The following is an 18342-nucleotide window of genomic DNA, read 5'->3' as shown; positions in this document are numbered from 1 at the left end:
TTGGAATCTTGGGCAGGCTTGGAGCGTACTTGGGCGGACATATGGGGGGGATAGCTAGAGTTCTGCAAGCCTTTGTTTCCCTCCTTCAGCGTGGTAAAGACTCCCGGCAAGGGTTTTTTTTAGTTACATGTGTTCATTTACCTCGTGTTCACGTCTGTGGGTGCGTGCAGATAGACCAGAGGATGGCGTTTGAGAGTCAGCTCTCTTTTTCTACCACGTGGTTCCTGGCCCTCGGGTTGTAAGGGATGGCAGCAAGAGCCTTCACCCATTGAGCCAGCTCGCCAGCCTACCTGAGGATTCACTAAGTCACCCATTTGGAATCCACCCCTGATTCTGATGCCATCCTAGGGGTTAGGGACCGTCATTTTCCATCCTTAAAACCAAATCTCAGAAGATTCCGATGTTGATTGTCTGTGGGCCACAGAACTCCACAGTAAGTTCCAGAAACAGGTGTGCTTCCAGGCACCTGAGGCAGGCGGGAGGGCCTAAAGGAGAGGGAGGGAGAGAGCGGGAGAGGGAGGGAGAGATTGGGCACTCTGTGCCCCCAGGTGTCACAGTTGAGGGAGGACACTTGGCAGGAAACGTGGCAAGGCCTGTGGGCCCCCAGCCAAACACGCCTGGATAATCTCCATGTCCCAGAGGCCAGCGGGGCTGGGAGCTCCAAATTTTAATAACCCAATTCTGACACTAAGCCCTTGGCTCTGCGCCTCACTCGGCAGGCCTACAGTTCTCCTGTCCTGGCTTAACTCTGCCCAGGGACTCCAGATCAGTACCTTTCAGAAATGTAATGGCTTTGTGGGGCGATTTGAAGAGAAAGGGCCTCTGTAGACAGCTCCGTGAGCAGGCAGGGGGAACCCTCCAGAAACCAGCCAACGAGAGAGGGAAAGAGCGAGAGAGCAAGAAAGAGGAGCATACGGTGAGCTAGGACAACTCCATGCCTAGTGTGTGGCCTCTTAAAATCATAAACACAGCAGCCGTGACAAAGGGACTAGAGAAAACAGTCCGGTCCCGCTGAAAGGACTTTGAGTACTTAGGCAAGAAGCCAGGGGTAGGTCTCTTCGCTGAAGCCTGGGGCTCCTCCCTTGCATCTTAGCTACACCCTTGCGCCTTAGCTCGGCTCTTACATCCTAGCTCAGCCCTTGCACTTTAGCTCCGCTCTTGCATTTTGGCTCCTCCCACCCACCTGGGTATTTTAAGGATTAGAATTCCATGACATCTAGAACCACGATGCATTTCCCTAGGCAAGGGCTCCTTCTGCTACCGAGGGAACTCCTCTAATACCCCTCCTGGGGCAGCTCCAAGTGTTACCTTAGAGCTGGGCCTGGTGACGCAGGCCTATAATCCTAGGAAATGGAGAAGGGAAGGAGGATTGTGAATTGGAGGGCAGCCTAAAATATAATCACACACACACACCACCACCACCACCACCACCACCACCACCACCACCCATGCTCACAATGCGATAATTAAATTAAACGTAATTTCAAAATTAAAAGAAAACTGCTAGTGTGTGGCTTAGTGGTTAGAGAGTGCTCCTTAACATTCCCAGAGGCTACAGGTTCAAGAATTGCTTCCCACCCCCAGCTCATAAACAAAACAAAAGGGCCGGTGAGATGGCTCAGCTTGCAAAGGTACTTGCCACAGAGCTCAGTGACCTGTGTTCATTTCCTACGAAAGAGCTGACTCTTGAAAGTTGTTCTCTACCCCGGCCCCGAAACCTGCCTTCCGCCATGTGTGCAATGGCACCCCTGCCTGTCCCAATAGCCTCCAAAAACAACAACAACAAAAAAAAAAAACTATAACGTGTACAGGTTAAAAATATAATTAAAACAAAGATGTAGGAGCTGGAGAGATGGCTTTCTTAAGGGTCTGTACTGTCCTTCTAAAAGACCTGAGTTCAGATCCCACACGGGGCTGGCAACTGCCTGTAACTGCAGCTCCGAGAGATCTGGTGCCCCCTGCTGGCCTCCACAGACACTGAACTCATGAGCACAAACCAACACGGAGACACATACACAAAGCTGAAAAAACAAAAACAAAAACCTGAAAACTCATAGGAAAAGTCCGTAGGTTATATGGGAAAACGGTGTCATTTTACGCGGGGATCTTGAGGTTTCGTGAATTCTATGATGGGAGCAACAGGTTCTGAAGCTCAGCCCCTGTGGGTACTGGGGGAAGATGTATACAGGAAGTCCTTGGGATTGTGCTGTAAGTGCAGCTGGTGGCCCCTGTCACAGCTTTCACTATTAATGATGTACCTCCAGTTATGTTTGCCTCCTCCGGAGTGCCCTCTTGCCTCAGTGTGATTTCCTGTTGCAGAAAAAGGATGGGAAAGATGGTCATGAAATTCACTTTGAAAGGTTTCTCCTTCTTCTTCTCCTTCTCCTTCTTCTCCTTCTCCTCTTTCTCCTTCTCCTTCTCCTCCTTCTCCTCCTCCTCCTTCTCCTCCTCCTCCTCCTCCTCCTCCTTCTTCTTCTTCTTCTTCTTCATCTTCTTCTTCTTTTCCTTCTCCTTTCTCCTTTCTCCTCCTCCTCTTCTCCTTCTTCAAGATTTATTTTATTTATATGAGTACACTGTAGCTGTCTTAAGACACACCAGAAGAGGGCATCGGATCTCATTACAGATGGTTGTGAGCCACCATGTGGTTGCTGGGATTTGAACTCAGGACCTTTGAAAGAGCCGTCGGTGCTCTTAACCACTGAGCCATCTCTCCAGCCCTGCAGCCCCCATTTTTAAATTTTAAAAATTAGATTTATGTGTGTATGTGCGCACATGCGTGGGGGTGTGGTGGGGATGTGGGTGGGTATCTGGGCATGTTGTGAGTGCTGTTCCCATAGCAGCCAGAAGAGGGCATCAGATTCCCTGGAGCTGGAATTAAACGGTTTGTTGAGAGTTGTCCTGGGTGCTGAGGACCAAAACTCAGGACCTCTGCAAGAGTCTCTAGAGCTCTTCACCGCTGACCCATCTCTCCAGCCCCAGAGGGATTAACACCTACACAGGAACCTCCCGTTTGCAGTGACGGACTCATCTTCACTCAAATCTGAGCTCTGGCTCAAATGTCTGGAAGTAGTTCTGACCTCAGGGTCCTGCAAGGTGCCTAGCAGGCTCAGATTGCACACACGTGCGCTGCCTCCGCACTCCTTGAGGAGGTGTCTGTCACCTGCTCCTGCTTCCGGCACACTATCGCTTGTAGAAAGAGGACCGGGTTCTGAGTTTGGGTTGGAATAGAAAATGCTCCCCAGCAGGATACAACACTTGATCCTGTCTGCTGCTGGCAGCTCTTCTGGAAGTGATGGGAATTGGGGGCGTGGCAATAGGAAGTAGTTCAGTGCGGGGCGGGCCCGTAGCCCATTCTGTATTCTCTTTCCCTGCCTCCTGCTTCCACCACCACGTGGTGAGGAAGCTTGTCAATACATCACGTTCCCTAAACTATGATGGTTTCCCAAAATTTGTGGGGCTAAACAACCATGGCTAACCTCCTGAAACCACAAGTCAGACCGTGCATCTTTTCTCCTTGGAGTTACTGTCTGGCATTTTGGTCACACGTGTGCCGAAGAACTAGCTTGCCTGTCTTCCTTTAGCCTCGTTCGTGATTATTAGCCATCCCCAGCTTGTGAGTGGGTGGTTACAAGGAACGAGCTCCTTTAGGGGCTGGACAGATGACTCCACAGTTAAGAGCACTTACAGCTCTTGTACAGGGCCTGGGTTGAGTATATGGAACCCACATAAGGGCTCACAACCGTCTGTAACCCCAGCTGCGGGGAATCCAATGCCCTCTTCTGACTTCTGAAGGTAAACATGATGTACCTACAGTTATGCATACACAAGGGAGGGAGGAAGGGCCATTAGGGAGGCAGAAGCAGGCAGATCTCTGTGGGTTCAAGGCCAGCCAGGGCTTTATAGTGAGCTCCTGTCTCTCAGAAAGAAAAAGAAAGAAAGAAAGAAAAGAGAAAGAAAGAAAAGAGAAAGAAAGAAAAGAAAAGAAAAGAACCCATGCATGGTGCTTAGTGTGGCTCAAATCCTTGACACATACAGTTCTCTCTGCCTGAGATTGTCTTTGAGCTAGGCTTAAAGATCTCCCTCTTGTCTTACAAGGACTGAAGCCCGCAGCACAGCTTTAAAGCTCTCCTAACAGGAGTGCCCTGTGGCACAGGGACAGGTGACAGCAAACTCCTGTGATTTCCGCATGTAGGAGGCTGTGAGACAGGAGGTCACAGGTTCCAGGTCAGCCTGGGCTGCAGGCAAGACCCCGCATCCCCCCGCCCCCAAGTACAAAACCAAGCAAGCAAGCCTGCCCTCTGTGCTGGGCGTACAGACCCAGTTAGGTAGGCTGAGGTGATTCCTTAGCACTCACAACGTCCTGGGTTCCACCCCTAGCACTCTGGAAACTGCCTGTGGTGGAGTGTGTTTGCAGTGCCAGCACTCCAGAGGTGAAAGACATGAGTTCAAAGTCACCCTCAATTGCAGAACAAGTTGAGCTCAGCCGGGAATACATGGGATCCTTTCTTAAAAAAAAAAAAAAAAAAAAAAAAAAAATCCAATGTATTCTTATCAGTTAACACAGTTAAAATCGGTTCTCAGAAGTCTGTAGTGAGGTTAAAGATAATTAACTTCTCAAATGAGGAAAACCAGGCACAGTGGGAAGCCACTTACCCAAGTTCAGGCAGATGTGGGCCTTCTCTGTCCCCACCCCTAGTCACACTGGCCTATCAGCCTCTCCTGTGAGTTCTAGCCTCTGCAGGGAAGCGGAGGCCGGCCAGCCCAGCCTCCTTTCTGCCTGATGGTGAAGACCCAGGTAGTTTCCCACCGATTGCAAGATGAGGTGCCATGGGCAGGTTCTCTGCCTCTCTGGGTGGCTCTGATCCCTCTGGCTTGAAGAGAACGGAGGTGAAGAGACTTGGCTTTGGGAGCAGACCACCCACCTCTGCATGGGAGGGCTCCAGGCGGGAGGAAAAGCAGGGTGGGGGGGAATCACCCACCTTCTGTGTTTTCCCTCTTGAGCTTTTATTGTGAGCTTATCCTTTGGCGGGAAATTATGCCACTAACTTAAAAATAGACTGTGCTTAATTAATAGCATGCTTTGTTCTTGGGATTCTTATCTCGACCGGAAGACACGCCTCTTTTCGGGGTTTGTGGGTCAAGGTGAAGTCGCCTCTGGGGACTCAGGAACAGCTGCTCTCTGCTTTTCCACTTTTGAACTCAGGTTCCTGCTGGTTTTTCCCTCCCTAGGGTAGAAGGGTTTTTCCCTAACTCGTTAGCCTCGGGTGTTCACCAGGGCCTTTCCTACTATTAGATTGCCAGCATGACATGTTATAATTACTTCTTCTTGTATGATTAATAGCTACTGCGTACTAAACACCGGCTATGAGCCAGGCCCTCTGCTAAGGGTTTCTGAGAATCCTACATGTGGGTATGCTAATTACATCTATCAGATGAGGAAGCTGGGGGCTCTGAGGGGAGAAAGGTTTCCTCAAGTTCCACATAGCTCTAAAAAAGTCGAAGCAGCCTTTGAATCCAAGTCTCAGTGACCCCCCACCCCCTCCCCCCCAAAAAAACCATGTAAGACTTATTTATTGACACTTAGTCATGTGCTCCACAGTCACACAATGCTCTTGGGCTGGCAAGGTAGCCCAGCAGGTACAGGGACTGACTGTTGTCCCCAGTACAGACAGCTGAGTTCATCTGGCCTGGCTTCATCTAAAACTAAAACTAAAAGGAGAGGCAGTAAGACAGCTTAGGGTGTACAGGCACTTGTCACCGAGCCTGAGCCTGACTACCCAAGGTGATGATGAAAGTCATTGACTCCTGTTGTCCTCTGACTGCCACAGCCAAGCTGTGGCGTGTACCTATATGCCTCCCCCAGACCCCCTGCTTATAAATAAATGACTTTTCCAAAAGCTTTTTTAAAATTTTTTATTCTCTTCCCTTAAAATATATCTCTTTTATGTCTCACAGCCTTAGGACATATGTACAAATATTCTGTATCCAAGAGGGGGAAACTGAGGCACAGAGGGGTGAGTTCCTTTACCCAGGTAACATAAGAGACACCATTCATTTGCATCAAATGTGGCCTCACTCATAGGTAGCCAGCCTCACGGCATACGTGGGCTGGAAACTGAATGTTGTGTGGTTCTACACAGATTGCTTAACCTTCTTCAACTTTTTAAGTTTCTCATCCATAAAACGGGGGGAACATTTCCTGTTTTTCAGCTTTCTGAGGTGGATATGAGATTCAGATGTGTGGGAACGAATGGCTGTTGAGAACTTGCTGTCAGGGCCGCGTCTTGGCTAGGGTCCTAAGCTTGGCTTTTGGATGGGTGTATGATGTTTTCCCCCCAAGTTCTCTTCCGTGTTGTCTGCATTTTTCCATGAGAAGCGTACTGTTTTAGCTGGGCAAGGTAGCACGGGCCTGCTATTTTAGTTACTCGGAAAACTGAGGCAGGAGGATCACAAATTTGAGACCAGCCTGGACAACTTAGCAAGAGACAGAGTCACAGTCTGGGGAATGCACCTCCTGGGTAGGAAGGAACCGTGCTCAGCTCAACCCTGGTTTCCCAGAGGAGAGAGGTGCAGGGCTAGGGGGAGAATTTTCTGAGTGGATGGATGGTGTTTCGGTCAGCCAAGGCTCAAAGCTCTAAAGGATGACAGACAGATCTGGGAAGCCACTGAGAAAGGGACGGAGCCCACCTGGGGGCTCAGTCCTAGACTGTAGCTCCTGTCACTCTCTGAAGGTCACCTGTCCTGAGAGAGTGCAGATTTAGAGAAAACTTTGACCTGGGTCTTGGCAATCCCAAGCAGGGGCTTTCATACCTGTATGTCTACGTGTGTCACAGACACACAGTGAAGGTCAGAAGACTGCGACCCCATCCTTAGCAGCCATGTGCGGGCTGGGGGTGATGCCCATGTTCTCCGCCAAAGCAGCTATCGCTGTAGCCGCTGAGCGAGCCATCTCTCCAGCCTCCTGTTTATTGTTATAAAGACAGGATCGCACTCTTGGAGCTCAAGCTGGCCTTTTAAAACTCCCGGGAATCCTCCTGCTTCAACCTCTGAGAACACAGGCACGTGTCACCTGGCGTCGCCGCGCCCAGAGTTGTTTTATGTTACCACTTCGAAAGTCGAATCCAACCGGGCTTTCCTATGTTTTGACGGCATCATCTGTATGGACAGGATAAGTACTTATGGAACAAATGATTCCACTTCCCCCGCTTGGCTGGGTCGGGAAAAAATGGGAGTTTAGGCAGATACCCAAGGGCAGAAGAACGATGGGTGAAATGCCAAAGCGGGGAGCTCGGGTCGTGCCAGCGGTCCCCAGCAGGAGGAGGAAGCCCCTAGCTCCACTCAGGTTCCCAGGCCCGCCAGGGAGCGTCGCCATGGAGACGCAGGCATCCCGGAGCCCCCTCCCCCTAACGGCCACGCGTTTCCGCTGCGTTGGAGCATTCTGATTGGACGGCCTCCTGGGCGCTACCACACTCCACGCGCCTGCTAAGGGGTGAGGGCGGGGACCGTATCCTCGCGGGACTCGCGTGTCCCCGCCACCTGTACACATGGCATCCCAGGGAGAGACGGGTCCCGATGCCCCACAGGGGGACAAACCATCGCTCGGCTTGCATGAGCCTGGGCTCTTGCCTTCTGAGTTAAAGGAGGAGGGATGGAGAAGACGGCAACGCCCCCTTCTGAGCTGACTCGGTCCCCAGCTCTTAGAGCACCGGAAGTGTTGGCGACGTGTCAGTGCGCCCTTCTCTAAACCTTCCCCGGCCCAGGCCACCTTTCCCAGCCGGCTGTGGGATTCCGGGGCGGCCTGGGCGCTGCACCCGCCACTTCCGCATGGAACCGCCGCTTCAACCGAACTCCCCTCCCTCGGCGCGCGCTCCTCCTCGCGCCCCGTGGTTGGGCCGGAGCCTGGAGGCGGCCACGCCCCTCCCCGGACGCGCCAGCCAATGGCTCGGCCGCTCTCGGCGGGGTGGTGGGTAATTCATGAGGACCGCCCTCTGATTGGCTGAGGCGCTCCGGGCTGAGGGCGGGGCGGCGGGGTAGGTTGCTCCCGAGGTGGGAGGCGGCGCCGGGAGGCCGAGGAGGAGGAGAAGGAGGAGGAGGAGGAGGAGGCCCCGAGAGCGACATGTCCCGGGTTGCCGAGGCAGAACGGTCCGTCGCGCGGTTCTCCTGAGTTGGGGGGCGGCCGGCCGAGGACGAGGGTCGGCAAGGGGCTGCCCCCGCCGTGGTGGCCGCCATGCCGAGGCCCCGGGGAGCCGAGGGAACCGCCGTGGCGCTTCTCCGGCTGCTGCTGCTGCTGCCGTTGCTGGGGCCGAAGCTCCGGGGTCCGGGGTTCGGCGTGGTCGGCGCCGCCGCCGGGGCCGGACTGCCGGAGAGCGTCATCTGGGCCGTGAACGCGGGCGGCGAGGCGCATGTGGACGTGCACGGGATCCACTTCCGCAAGGACCCTCTGGAAGGCCGGGTGGGCCGAGGTGAGAGCCCCCCTCCGGCCGAGCCTTTGGGGGAACCCGCGGCCTGGGAGCAGGGCGCCGCTGCGGGCCTTGAACCCCTTCCTCTCCAGCCGGGAGACCACACAGCCTCGGAGCGAAGTTTCTCTCTGCAGTGAACCCACCCCCACCCCAACCCCCCACCCTCCAGGGACCTGGCCAGAACCCAGGGCCTAGCCCTGGCTCGAAGCTCCCAAGAAGCCATCGAGGCATAGAGTTGGCGAGAAGTTTATATTTAGACCCTTTCTCATCTTACGTTGCCCCAGCCCCTCATCCCACCCAAGCTGGGATTGGAAAAAAGACAAGGGTGGCCTTTTGCTCGGCGCCTGGAGGCCTCGCAGGTTGGAGGTCATCGACTCCGCTGCTCTGCCATCCATCGCGACGGTTTCCAGGAGATGGCTTGCCCACCCTACAGATCACCCACCGCTTTCCGTGCCCCTTCCAAGCCCGGGACTGGGGCTTTGATTTTTAGCCAGAACGGCAGGGAATCTTCGAAGGGGGATAGTCCGAGAAAGTTTGACTGTGGCACCCCTCCCCTACCTTCCTTTGGAATTCGTATGCTTAAAAGGCGGTGTCGGTGTCCGTACATTGCAGCCCATCCTGCCCATGAGGTCAACCTGTGTAAGGTTTGAGTGTGACCCCCCCCCCCCCCGTGATCCTAAGTATCATCCCAGCTTAGGGGGAAAGTGGCTTTTACAGAGTTTCACAGTTCACAACGGCCAGATGAGAATTTTGAGAGCAGATGGTTAAAAATAAGGTTCTTGAGCCCGTCTCTAGACCCAGTAGACGAACTTTTTTCTTTTATTTAACTAGCTGGGACTCGAGTCTCTGCCCTAGGCACTTCTGTTATAGGTTCCCCCCCCCCCCAATCCATTCTTTGGAGAAAACTGCTCTAGATTCTTCTATAAGTAGGATTGAAAAACAGGTTTAGAAGGAAAACCGGCGGTTGAAGAGCTGGATCGGCAGTTGAGGGTGTCGATTGTTCTCTCAGAGAACCCAAGTTTGATTCCCAGCACCCAGATGTTAGCTCAGGGTTGTCTATAACTCCGCTTCCCAGGGATCCAGTGCTGCTTTCTGACTGCCATAGTCACCAGGCACACGTGTGCGTAGACAGACAGACATGCAAGCAGGACACTATACACAGAACTGTTGCAAAAGTTTTTTTTGAAAAGGTTTTTCTTGTTTCATGTTCTGGAATATTGATGCTGGGTGCAGAGGCCGCCTAATTGGCGATATGCCTCTGTAGACAACAAGAAATCTTTTTTCAGTGTTTGTGTGTGGCTCTTTTAACTTTACTGAAGGGTTCAGCTTAGTTTCTCCCAGTTTCTGTGTCGTGATAGAGTTACATTGTGTGCGTCTTATCTGGATGTGGTGGCACACACCTATAATCTCTGGCTTATATAGGGAGACCCAGGTCAGCAGTCCAGGGCTACATTGTGAGAGCTTGTTTCACAGAAGAAACCAGAACTCTTTGCTTGTATACATGTAAGGGTCTTGGCTCATGGGGCTGTCCTCTGGCGTTCTGTGTCCTGGAATTCGTTTAGACCTGGCATGCAGGGCCCAGGAACCTGGTTTCCGCTGAGTCAGGGCTCCGGGTCGTGGCATCCAAAGCCAGGCTCTGTAACAGCAGGTCGTTACTGCCTCTGCTGCTGGTGTTCCTCTTTCTTCATGCTGTGGGCAGAGAGGAAGGAGCTCCTGAGGAAACCGCACAGTTGGTGGACTTTGCCTCTTGAGATAATGGTGGTGAGGGCCATGTAGAGCTGGCTTCTTCATTCAGATACCCAGGTATACGTGGGTTCCATTGTCCTACAGTTAGGTCCCCAGTACAGAGCAGGAAACTAAGACTGCCATCTTTCGTCCTCTGGTATTGCTCTTACTCAGATACTCAGCTTTTAGGGTGCTGGTGCAGGTGGTTTAGTTTTGGCCTGGTCGGTAGCCAGCTAGGCTCTCTTGTCCTTGGATTGAGTTTCCTGGGTGCCAGAACACTCTGTGTGTGGGTGTGTGGCAGGGTTGGGGTTGGGCTGGGTAATTGTAGCAAATACACAGTGTGTGAGACCTGCCAGACTCCTTCATCGTGGAATCCGATTTTGGACACTAGCATATGGGGCAACGTAGAAGCGAAGGTCCCCTGCCCCAGACTGCCTGCTTGTCTGGGTGTGGCCCGCATGAAGGCACGGAGAGAAAGAGGAGTTGAGCATAGCTGTGGCTCAGACCGGCGAGTGTTAGTACTGAGTCCCTGAGGTAGTGTTCCCTGGCATCATCAGGACTGGGCCCCAGCTACGTTTAAGGGTCCACTGAGCATTCAGCCTTCTAGTGTGTTGTGTGCTGAGGCGTCGGCCCTGCCCAGGGAAGAGCAGCTGTGGAGGCCGCGTTGCCCTCTCGGGAGCGGGGTGTGCCCCTTATTTGGAGACCCTTGTTTCAGGCAGCTATTGATGCTGATCGCAGGAGCACTGTGGGACATTTCGTTTCCCACATGGCTGTGATACTGTTCGCAGCACGCGTGCTGAGGAAAGCTCCTGGTCTGCCGAGTGAATTCAGATGTTGGTTGCCAGCTTAGTCCAGATAAGGGGCTTGGCCTGACTCTGAACTTGCCCTTTCTCTACAGTCTCTGTAGTTCAGCGTTCCGTGACTGAGTGGCCTGGGGTACCCAGCGGCTTAGGCGTCTAACGGCACTTGATAGCATGTGTATTGACTCGTTTCTGCCTTGGGATCGCTAGTGGTCACAGCCTGGAAAAGGCATTTCAGGTTGCCCAGGTTAGCCCCAATCTTGCCATGTAGCTTTAGGATAACCTTAAACTCTTGGTTATCCCGCCTTCACGTCCCACGTGCTGGGATGACGGCTCGTACCAGGTCTGGCTTTCCGGATTCTTGACTTGGTGACCTGTGGTGCCGAGACCCTGCCGTTTTATATATTATATGTCAAGGTCACAGAGGGCTTGGCTTGGTTTCGGGGCCACTCCTTCCTTTCCTCGGGAGATAGTCCTCTAGAGTGTACGGATTGAGGGCCTTGCTTACTGCCCTGAGCCTTGTCTTCCCTCCTGACAGTCACACTGTCGCGTGTTAGGATCCTCCGACAGCACTGCTGGCCAGAGCAGGGTACAGTGCTACTGTCTTTTTTTATTTTTATTTTTTTCCTTCCCTGCTTGATGGCCTTTTACATGAAATTAAAAGTAGGTCAGAGTGTGTGTCCAGAGGGAAGAAACGTTGTCTGGAGACCTGAGCCAGTCAGGTGACTTACTGTTTAACCCTAAAGTGGACCCCTTTGGGGGCTGCCATTTGGCTAAGGAAGAATTTAGCCTTGAGGAGCTAAGAGGCTGGTAGAGAGCGTGGGGGAGAAGGGGGGTGGAAGAGCCGTGGTTTGCTTATGGCCTGGAGGTTTGTGTAGAGTTCTGTTCCTGTGTTGTTTCCTATTAGTGGGAATGTTTCTTCTGTGGGCCCTCCCAAGGACTGGAAATTTACAGGTAGATGATTTAGGTCATAGGTTCCTTGACCCCATCGTTCATTACTATTTATTAGAAACTAACCTCTCTTGCAACAGAAATGGCCGGGCATGGTGGCACACACCTTTAATCCCAGCACGGGAGGCAGAGGCAGGCGGATTTCTGAGTTCGAGGCCAGCCTGGTCTACAGAGTGAGTTCCAGGACAGCCAGGGCTACACAGAGAAACCCTGTCTCAAAAACAAACAAAAAAATGATTGAGAAAAAAAAAAAAAAGTAGTGGTTGGAGGGGTCTAGAGGAAGCAGTCACTTGTTTGTTTCCAGCAGGTTTCATTCTGGTCCAGATTGGCCTTGAATTTGTGGCTTCCTCCTACCTCAGCCTCCTGAGCACTGGGGTCACAGGTGTACTTAGCATTTTATGGTGGGTCCTACCCACGTGTTCCTGCTGGTTCCAGATTTTTATTTCAGCTGTAGCTTTCTAATTCATTTCCTTGCCACCTTTTAATCTGTTTTTGTATGTATGTATGTATGTATGTATGTATGTATGTACGTATGTATGTATGTACAGGAACTCACTGCAGCCCTGCTGACCTGAAGCTGGCTCTGCACCGCAGGCTGACTTGCGGCTCCTAGCACTCTGCCCGCCTGCTAGTGCTGGCGTGCCCACCCGGTTCTAACTCCCAGAGCAGAGGTATTTTCCTTAGTGCTTACTGCTAAGGTTTTTCTAGGTGTCTCATCGTCTCTGCAGTTCTGTGGATGGGTGATGACCCCATACTGCAGTTGGGGAAATGGACCTAAAAGAAACTCCTAGTTAGTTCAGCATCACTTAGTAGGTGACAGGGTCAGGATTTGAATCCAGGCCTGTCTTACTCCGAGCTGGGTTGAATTTTCCAGCGGGCCTGGCTGCCCTAGAGCAGATAGAACATAGATAGGCCCTGTGGCCTCCTTCCTTCTGGTTAACTGAGCTGTGCTGTGCCGGCTTCAGCAGTGTGCTGACTGTCCACTCATTCTACCTTAAAGAAACCTGCTTAGCTGTTGGTGTGGAAAGGCTAGCGAGGGAAGAAAAATCCTGTTTTTGCTACTCTGTCTCTTGGGACTCTGTGGCAGGTCTCTTAGGACAGCCACTTGGGCTTAACGGGAAGCCGGTTAAAGTGGCTCCCAGATTGTTCCGGTCTCGCTCACTTGGCAGTTTTCTGAACTGAGGCTGCTGCAGACAACACTGCTGTTGGTTTCTCAGGTTTTCCACCCAGTGAGGGGTGGGGTCGGTTTCCACACACGCACAGCGTTTTCTGTGGATCGATCAATAAACAAATCTCGCTAATGTTCCAGGTTTGCAAACGTCTCCGCCCTCCTGGGAGAAGGCAATTCTTAGCACACAGTTGGAGGAGAAATAGCCTTTGAGGTTGCATAGGTGTGCGTCCTGAGGCCTTTGCGCTTGGGAAGGAGCGAGACCGTGTTAGCCCCACATCCTTTGTGAGCCATGTGTCTTTGATTTCCTGAGGAGATACAGGGAGAAGAGTCCGAAGACAAAACTACAGTGAGTTTCCTGCCCCATTGTCTCCTCTGTGCAACTGATCACAAGGCTAATGTCACTTACAGGAACTGTTAACAGTTTTGTTTATTTTTCTGAGGGCTTGACCTTAGCCGTGGGACTTTTAGCTCATCTCTCACCTTTGCCGGGTCCTGTCCTTTGAGGTGGTGATCTGGAGGAGAGAGCTCTAGGGAGATGCTCTTAGGAGTGAGTCAGATGAGCTCTGACAAGTTCAGGGTGCTGTGGTCATGGCTGGTCTGCCATCTGTCAAAGGACCCGGGTGTCAGGTGTCTTCAGGGGGAGGTGGGCTTACAATCTTCAGTTCCTGGTAAGCCTCATTGTGTGTGCTAGGAGAGCCCGATAGTCCTTGTCAGGACGGATGAGTATTCCTCGCCTGGGACTGGAGGGTGGGGAATCTTTGGAAAGACCCAAGTTTCGTGTTTTTCTTTGGGGGGGGGGGTGGTGGGAGCACATGTACAACTTGTTACCGAGAAGACTGGGGGCTGGAGAGGACTTCTTTTCTTTCTTTTCTTTTCTTTTCTTTATAGATTTCTTTTATGTTATGTATGTGAGTACACTGTAGCTGTTCAGATACACCAGAAGAGGGCATTAGATCTCATTACAAATAGTTGTGAGCCATCATATGGTTGTTGGGAATTGAACTCAGGACCTCTGGAAGAGCAGAGGGTGCTCTTAACCGCTGAGCCATCTCTCCAGGCCCTCCTTTACTCTTGTTGTCAGTCCTAGAAACCAGGGAAGTGGCTCTTGAGACAGTCTGAAGGCAGATTCTGATGCAGGGGGGTCTGTTCCTCCTCACGCTGGCCCTGCCACTGCACAGCGCTTTAGCCTTGCTGCTGTAGGAGCTGCACTGAGTGGCTACTGAGCAGAGCCTGGGTAGAACATGGGTTTAGGGCCAGGCGTGGTGGCTCACACCTTTAATCCCAGCACTTGGGCAGCAGAGGCAGGTGGATTTCTGAGTTCGAGGCCAGCCTGGTCTACAGAGTGAGTTCCGGGACAGCCAGAGCTACACAGAGAAACCTTGTCTCAAAAAAACAAAAAACAACAACAAAAAAAGAACATTGGTTTAATGGAGCGAGGCGGTGGTGAGGGCAGCGGAGGTGAACTCAGTCATGTAAGATCGTTGCAGTTGGAGGACGTTGCAGAACACCGTCCCCTCTTTTATGAGCCTCTTTTTCTTTTTTTCTTTTCTTTTTTTTTATTTATTATATGTAAGTATACTGTAGCTGGCTTCAGACACACCAAAAGAGGGCGTCAGATCTTGTTACAGATGGTTATGAGCCACCATGTGGTTGCTGGGATTTGAACTCGGGACCTTCGGAAGCGCAGTCGGGTGCTCTTACCCACTGAGCCATCTCACCAGCCCGAGACTCTTTTTCTTTGCCAGCTTGGGAACTTTTTGAATAAAAATTTTGAAAAACAACAACAAAAAAAGTACAGGTAGTTTATTGTTTGTAGTAAGTAATTTAATAAATGTAAAAGTAAGAGTGGCTTCCCTGACAGATAACCAGGTTGGTTTAGACAGAAAACCCAGGAGAACTGATGAGAGTCGCTGGCTGTTCCCTGGTCTCGGGAGGTTTTCCCTGAGACTCTCCTTGACGAGCTCTGCAGCACCTCATTCCCTTTACGTCAAGGACTAGACTGGCTCGTTCCCACCCTTTCCCAGCATGCCCAGGAACTAAATTTAAAGTTCTGCTGACGTGATTCCTGTTTGGTTCCTTTGATGTTTCTCTTCTATGTCAGCAGCTATCTGATTCTTGTCTTTGTGTGAACTCTCTTTGGAACCAGATGCAGAGGGAGTGGCCCCTTCTGCTGGGAGAGTTACTAGAGCGTTGCCCTGGCAATGTCTCTGCCAGGTCCCCACTCTTCCTCATCTGCCTCTGATGTGCCTTCTCTTTGTGTTTTCCTTAGCCTCAGACTATGGCATGAAACTGCCAATCCTGCGCTCCACCCCGGAGGACCAGATCCTATATCAGACAGAGCGGTACAACGAAGAGACCTTTGGCTACGAAGTACCGGTCAAGGAGGAGGGTGACTATGTGCTGGTGTTGAAGTTTGCTGAGGTCTACTTTGCACAGTCTCAGCAGAAGGTGAGGGGTGTTGAGGTTCCTGCTTGGCCAGTGGCGCACAGCTGCTTTTGAACAGTTCAGTACTCTGAAGCCAGTGTAGAAACTGTGAGGATCCTCCCACCCTGGAGAAATGTCCTCCCCCTGCCCATTGGCTGTACCTGTCTTGGGTCCTTTTAGGAACCTCCTGCTCACTTCCTTCCCCGACTCTCAGCAGCTTGTCCCCTGCGTTGGCGTCCCTGGTTCAGTCTGTCTGCTTTTTCCCTGTAAGGCCAGCATGGAACCTTGGCAGCCAAGGGCCGTGGCTGCCTTGGCTCTGGTGGAGGACTACAGCCACCTTGGAGTGTGTCCAGAGCCATAACTTAAGTTATGAGGCCCGACCGAGCAGGTGCATGTCTGATGTCTTGAGGGGTCTAAAGCGGGTGGTGTTAACACTGTCTTGTCTTTTACTCCGGGAAGGTGTTTGATGTCCGGTTGAATGGCCATGTGGTGGTGAAGGACTTGGACATCTTTGACCGTGTTGGGCACAGCACGGCCCATGATGAAATCATCCCGATGAGCATCCGGAAGGGGAAGCTGAGTGTGCAGGGGGAGGTGTCCACCTTCACAGGGAAGCTCTACATCGAGTTTGTCAAGGTAATGGCGGCTGGGCCTCCTGTGGGAGGGAGGAGAAGATGCGCTGCCCGTGGCCTGACTGTGCCTTTCCTTTTCTAGGGGTACTATGACAATCCCAAAGTCTGTGCGCTCTACATCCTGGCCGGGACAGTAGACGGTGAGTTAGGATTTTGCCTTGTGCTCCGTGACTCACTCGTGCTGAAGGGTATGCTGGAGGGTGCGTGCCATAATCCAGCTGGGCATTGCTTCGGGAATACTTAAAGCCACATCATAGGGGACTCCCAGTCACACATATAGGGACAAAGTATCTCCTGGTGCTGGCCACAAAGGGTTCAAGTCAAGTCTGTGTTCATCTTGCCTGTTACTGTTTAATCAACAGTCGGTCTTTGACAGAATCTTTTTTTCCTCCTCTTGAGATGGAGTTTCTCTTGTCCTGGCTGTCCTGGAACTCACTGTGTAGACCAAGCTGTTGTCCTTGACTCACAAGAGAGTCTCCTGCCTCAGTCTCCCTAGTGCTGGCAGGAAAGGTGTGCTCCCCCACACCCTGCCTCTGACACAAAGTGGAAACTGCTCTATGAGTTGGGATTGGTGATGGCTCCTTTTGGGGTTCCTTCCCCGTTATTTCACTCAGAATTACCTGAGGACTGGCAGGAAAGTCACCTCTGCTGCTGAGACCACTGACCTGAATATGATCCCAGGAACCCCATGATAGGCAGACAGAACTGATCCCACAGCTTGTCCTCTGACCTCCACCATGGCTTGTGTGCATGCGTGGGCGCACACGTTCGCACATGCACATACACATGCACACACACATGCACAGTAAATGTACTAGAATTACCTGAAACATGTCTTAAGTTCCATTTGTGGTTTGGGCTCTGGTTCTTTGGAGAAAAAGACAAAAATAAGAGTCCCCGTGGGTTTGGGTAGGTGCAGCTTCAGGGCCCTGAGATAACGGTCAGTGGCTCCGTGACCTTGGAGTTCAGCCTCGGTCATCTCCCACTCAGGGCTTAGGTGGCTCGGCTGACAGCTTCCCAGCTGGTTTCTGCAGGGAAAACTCGGCATCTTACTGGGTTTTCTCTTCCATCTTTTCTCTGTGCTGTTTCCCATCTTGTCTTGAATACATGGAAAGTCATATCTTTAATTTTTTAGACTTATTTTATGTGTATTAGTATTTTGTCTGTGTGCATGTACTTGTGTGAGTGTGTGTGTGTGAGTGTGAGTGTGTGAGTGTGTTAGTGTGTGTGTTGTATATATGCACCACATGTGTAGTGTTCTCAGAACTCAGAAGAGAAACTGGAACTGCGGTTATGCCATGGTGGCCGTGAGCCGCCGTGTCGGTGTTGGGAGCCTAGGTCTTCCAAGAGGAAGAGCGCCCAGTGCTCTCAAGCACAGAGCTGTACCTTCAGCCCCATCCTTTTGTCCTGACACCTTCCCTCCTGCCCAGTGCTGACACGGATCTTCTAGGAAGGTGACACTATACACCAGGCTCTGCTTGGGTTCCTTAGGAGCTGGGACAGAGGTGAGGTGAGGCTGGGAAGCAGGGCCTGGTAGAGCAGTCTCCGGTATGGTGTCAGAAGGACAACTTTGAGTTTTAGCTCTCAGATCACTGTCCCTGCCTATTGTGGGCCTCTCGGAGCTTTGAAGACATGAGTCGGGGAGGAGAGATAACTTCCTCTGGGGAAGGCCCTGTATTACTTTTTAGGTAAAACCTGAATATGATTACTGCTCTGCTGTTTAGGTTAGAGATAATTTCTACCCCTCCCTGTGGACCTGGCTAGGTCACAGAAGTCTCTCTAGTGTGACCCATTTACGGCTCTGAATGGTCTCATGTAGATGCTCTGGGTTTTAGTGTACTTAAAGGGTTTTTCTTTTTCTATTAGATGTACCAAAGCTGCAGCCTCATCCAGGATTGGAGAAGAAAGAAGAGGAGGAGGAGGAAGAAGAATACGACGAGGGGTCAAGTCTCAAAAGACAGACCAACAAGAACAGGGTGCAGTCAGGCCCCCGCACACCTAACCCCTATGCCTCGGACAACAGCAGCCTCATGTTCCCCATCCTGGTGGCCTTCGGAGTGTTCATCCCAACCCTCTTCTGCCTCTGCCGCTTGTGAGAACAAATGGCCGTCCTCAGCAGGGTGGAGGGGAGTGCGGAAGAAGCCAGACTTGTTGGTTTCTGTATTCTTCAGTGTTTAGCA

At 51.8% G+C, this 18342-nt stretch overlaps 1 protein-coding gene across 2 annotated transcripts; it reads left to right on the top strand.

Moving 5' to 3' along the window:
- Positions 1-8080: 8080 nt before the first annotated feature.
- On the top strand, positions 8081-18342 carry Mlec (malectin). 2 transcript variants are annotated; one of them, XM_021186998.2, is made up of 5 exons: positions 8081-8462; positions 15376-15554; positions 15990-16166; positions 16245-16302; positions 18029-18342. In XM_021186998.2, the coding sequence occupies exons 1-5, from the start codon at positions 8228-8230 to the stop codon at positions 18256-18258; spliced, it is 879 nt and encodes a 292-aa protein (XP_021042657.1). In that variant the 5' UTR covers positions 8081-8227; the 3' UTR covers positions 18259-18342. The 2 variants fall into 2 exon arrangements, with proteins under 2 accessions (XP_021042657.1, XP_029389506.1); XM_029533646.1 differs by lacking the exon at positions 8081-8462 and adding an exon at positions 8504-9098.

This window comes from Mus pahari, chromosome 23 (genome assembly GCF_900095145.1).
Source record: "Mus pahari chromosome 23, PAHARI_EIJ_v1.1, whole genome shotgun sequence".
Taxonomy (NCBI): Eukaryota; Metazoa; Chordata; class Mammalia; order Rodentia; family Muridae; genus Mus; species Mus pahari.
Note: the sequence above shows the minus strand (reverse complement) of the source record. Positions and strands in the feature narration are given on the sequence as shown.

Coding starts and splice junctions, on each gene's coding strand:
- Mlec (XM_021186998.2), top strand. CDS start 8,228: ATGCCGAGGCCCCGGGGAGCCGAGGGAACCGCCGTGGCGCTTCTCCGG. Junction 8,463..15,375: donor GGAAGGCCGGGTGGGCCGAG/GTGAGAGCCCCC, acceptor TGTTTTCCTTAG/CCTCAGACTATGGCATGAAA. Junction 15,555..15,989: donor TTGCACAGTCTCAGCAGAAG/GTGAGGGGTGTT, acceptor TACTCCGGGAAG/GTGTTTGATGTCCGGTTGAA.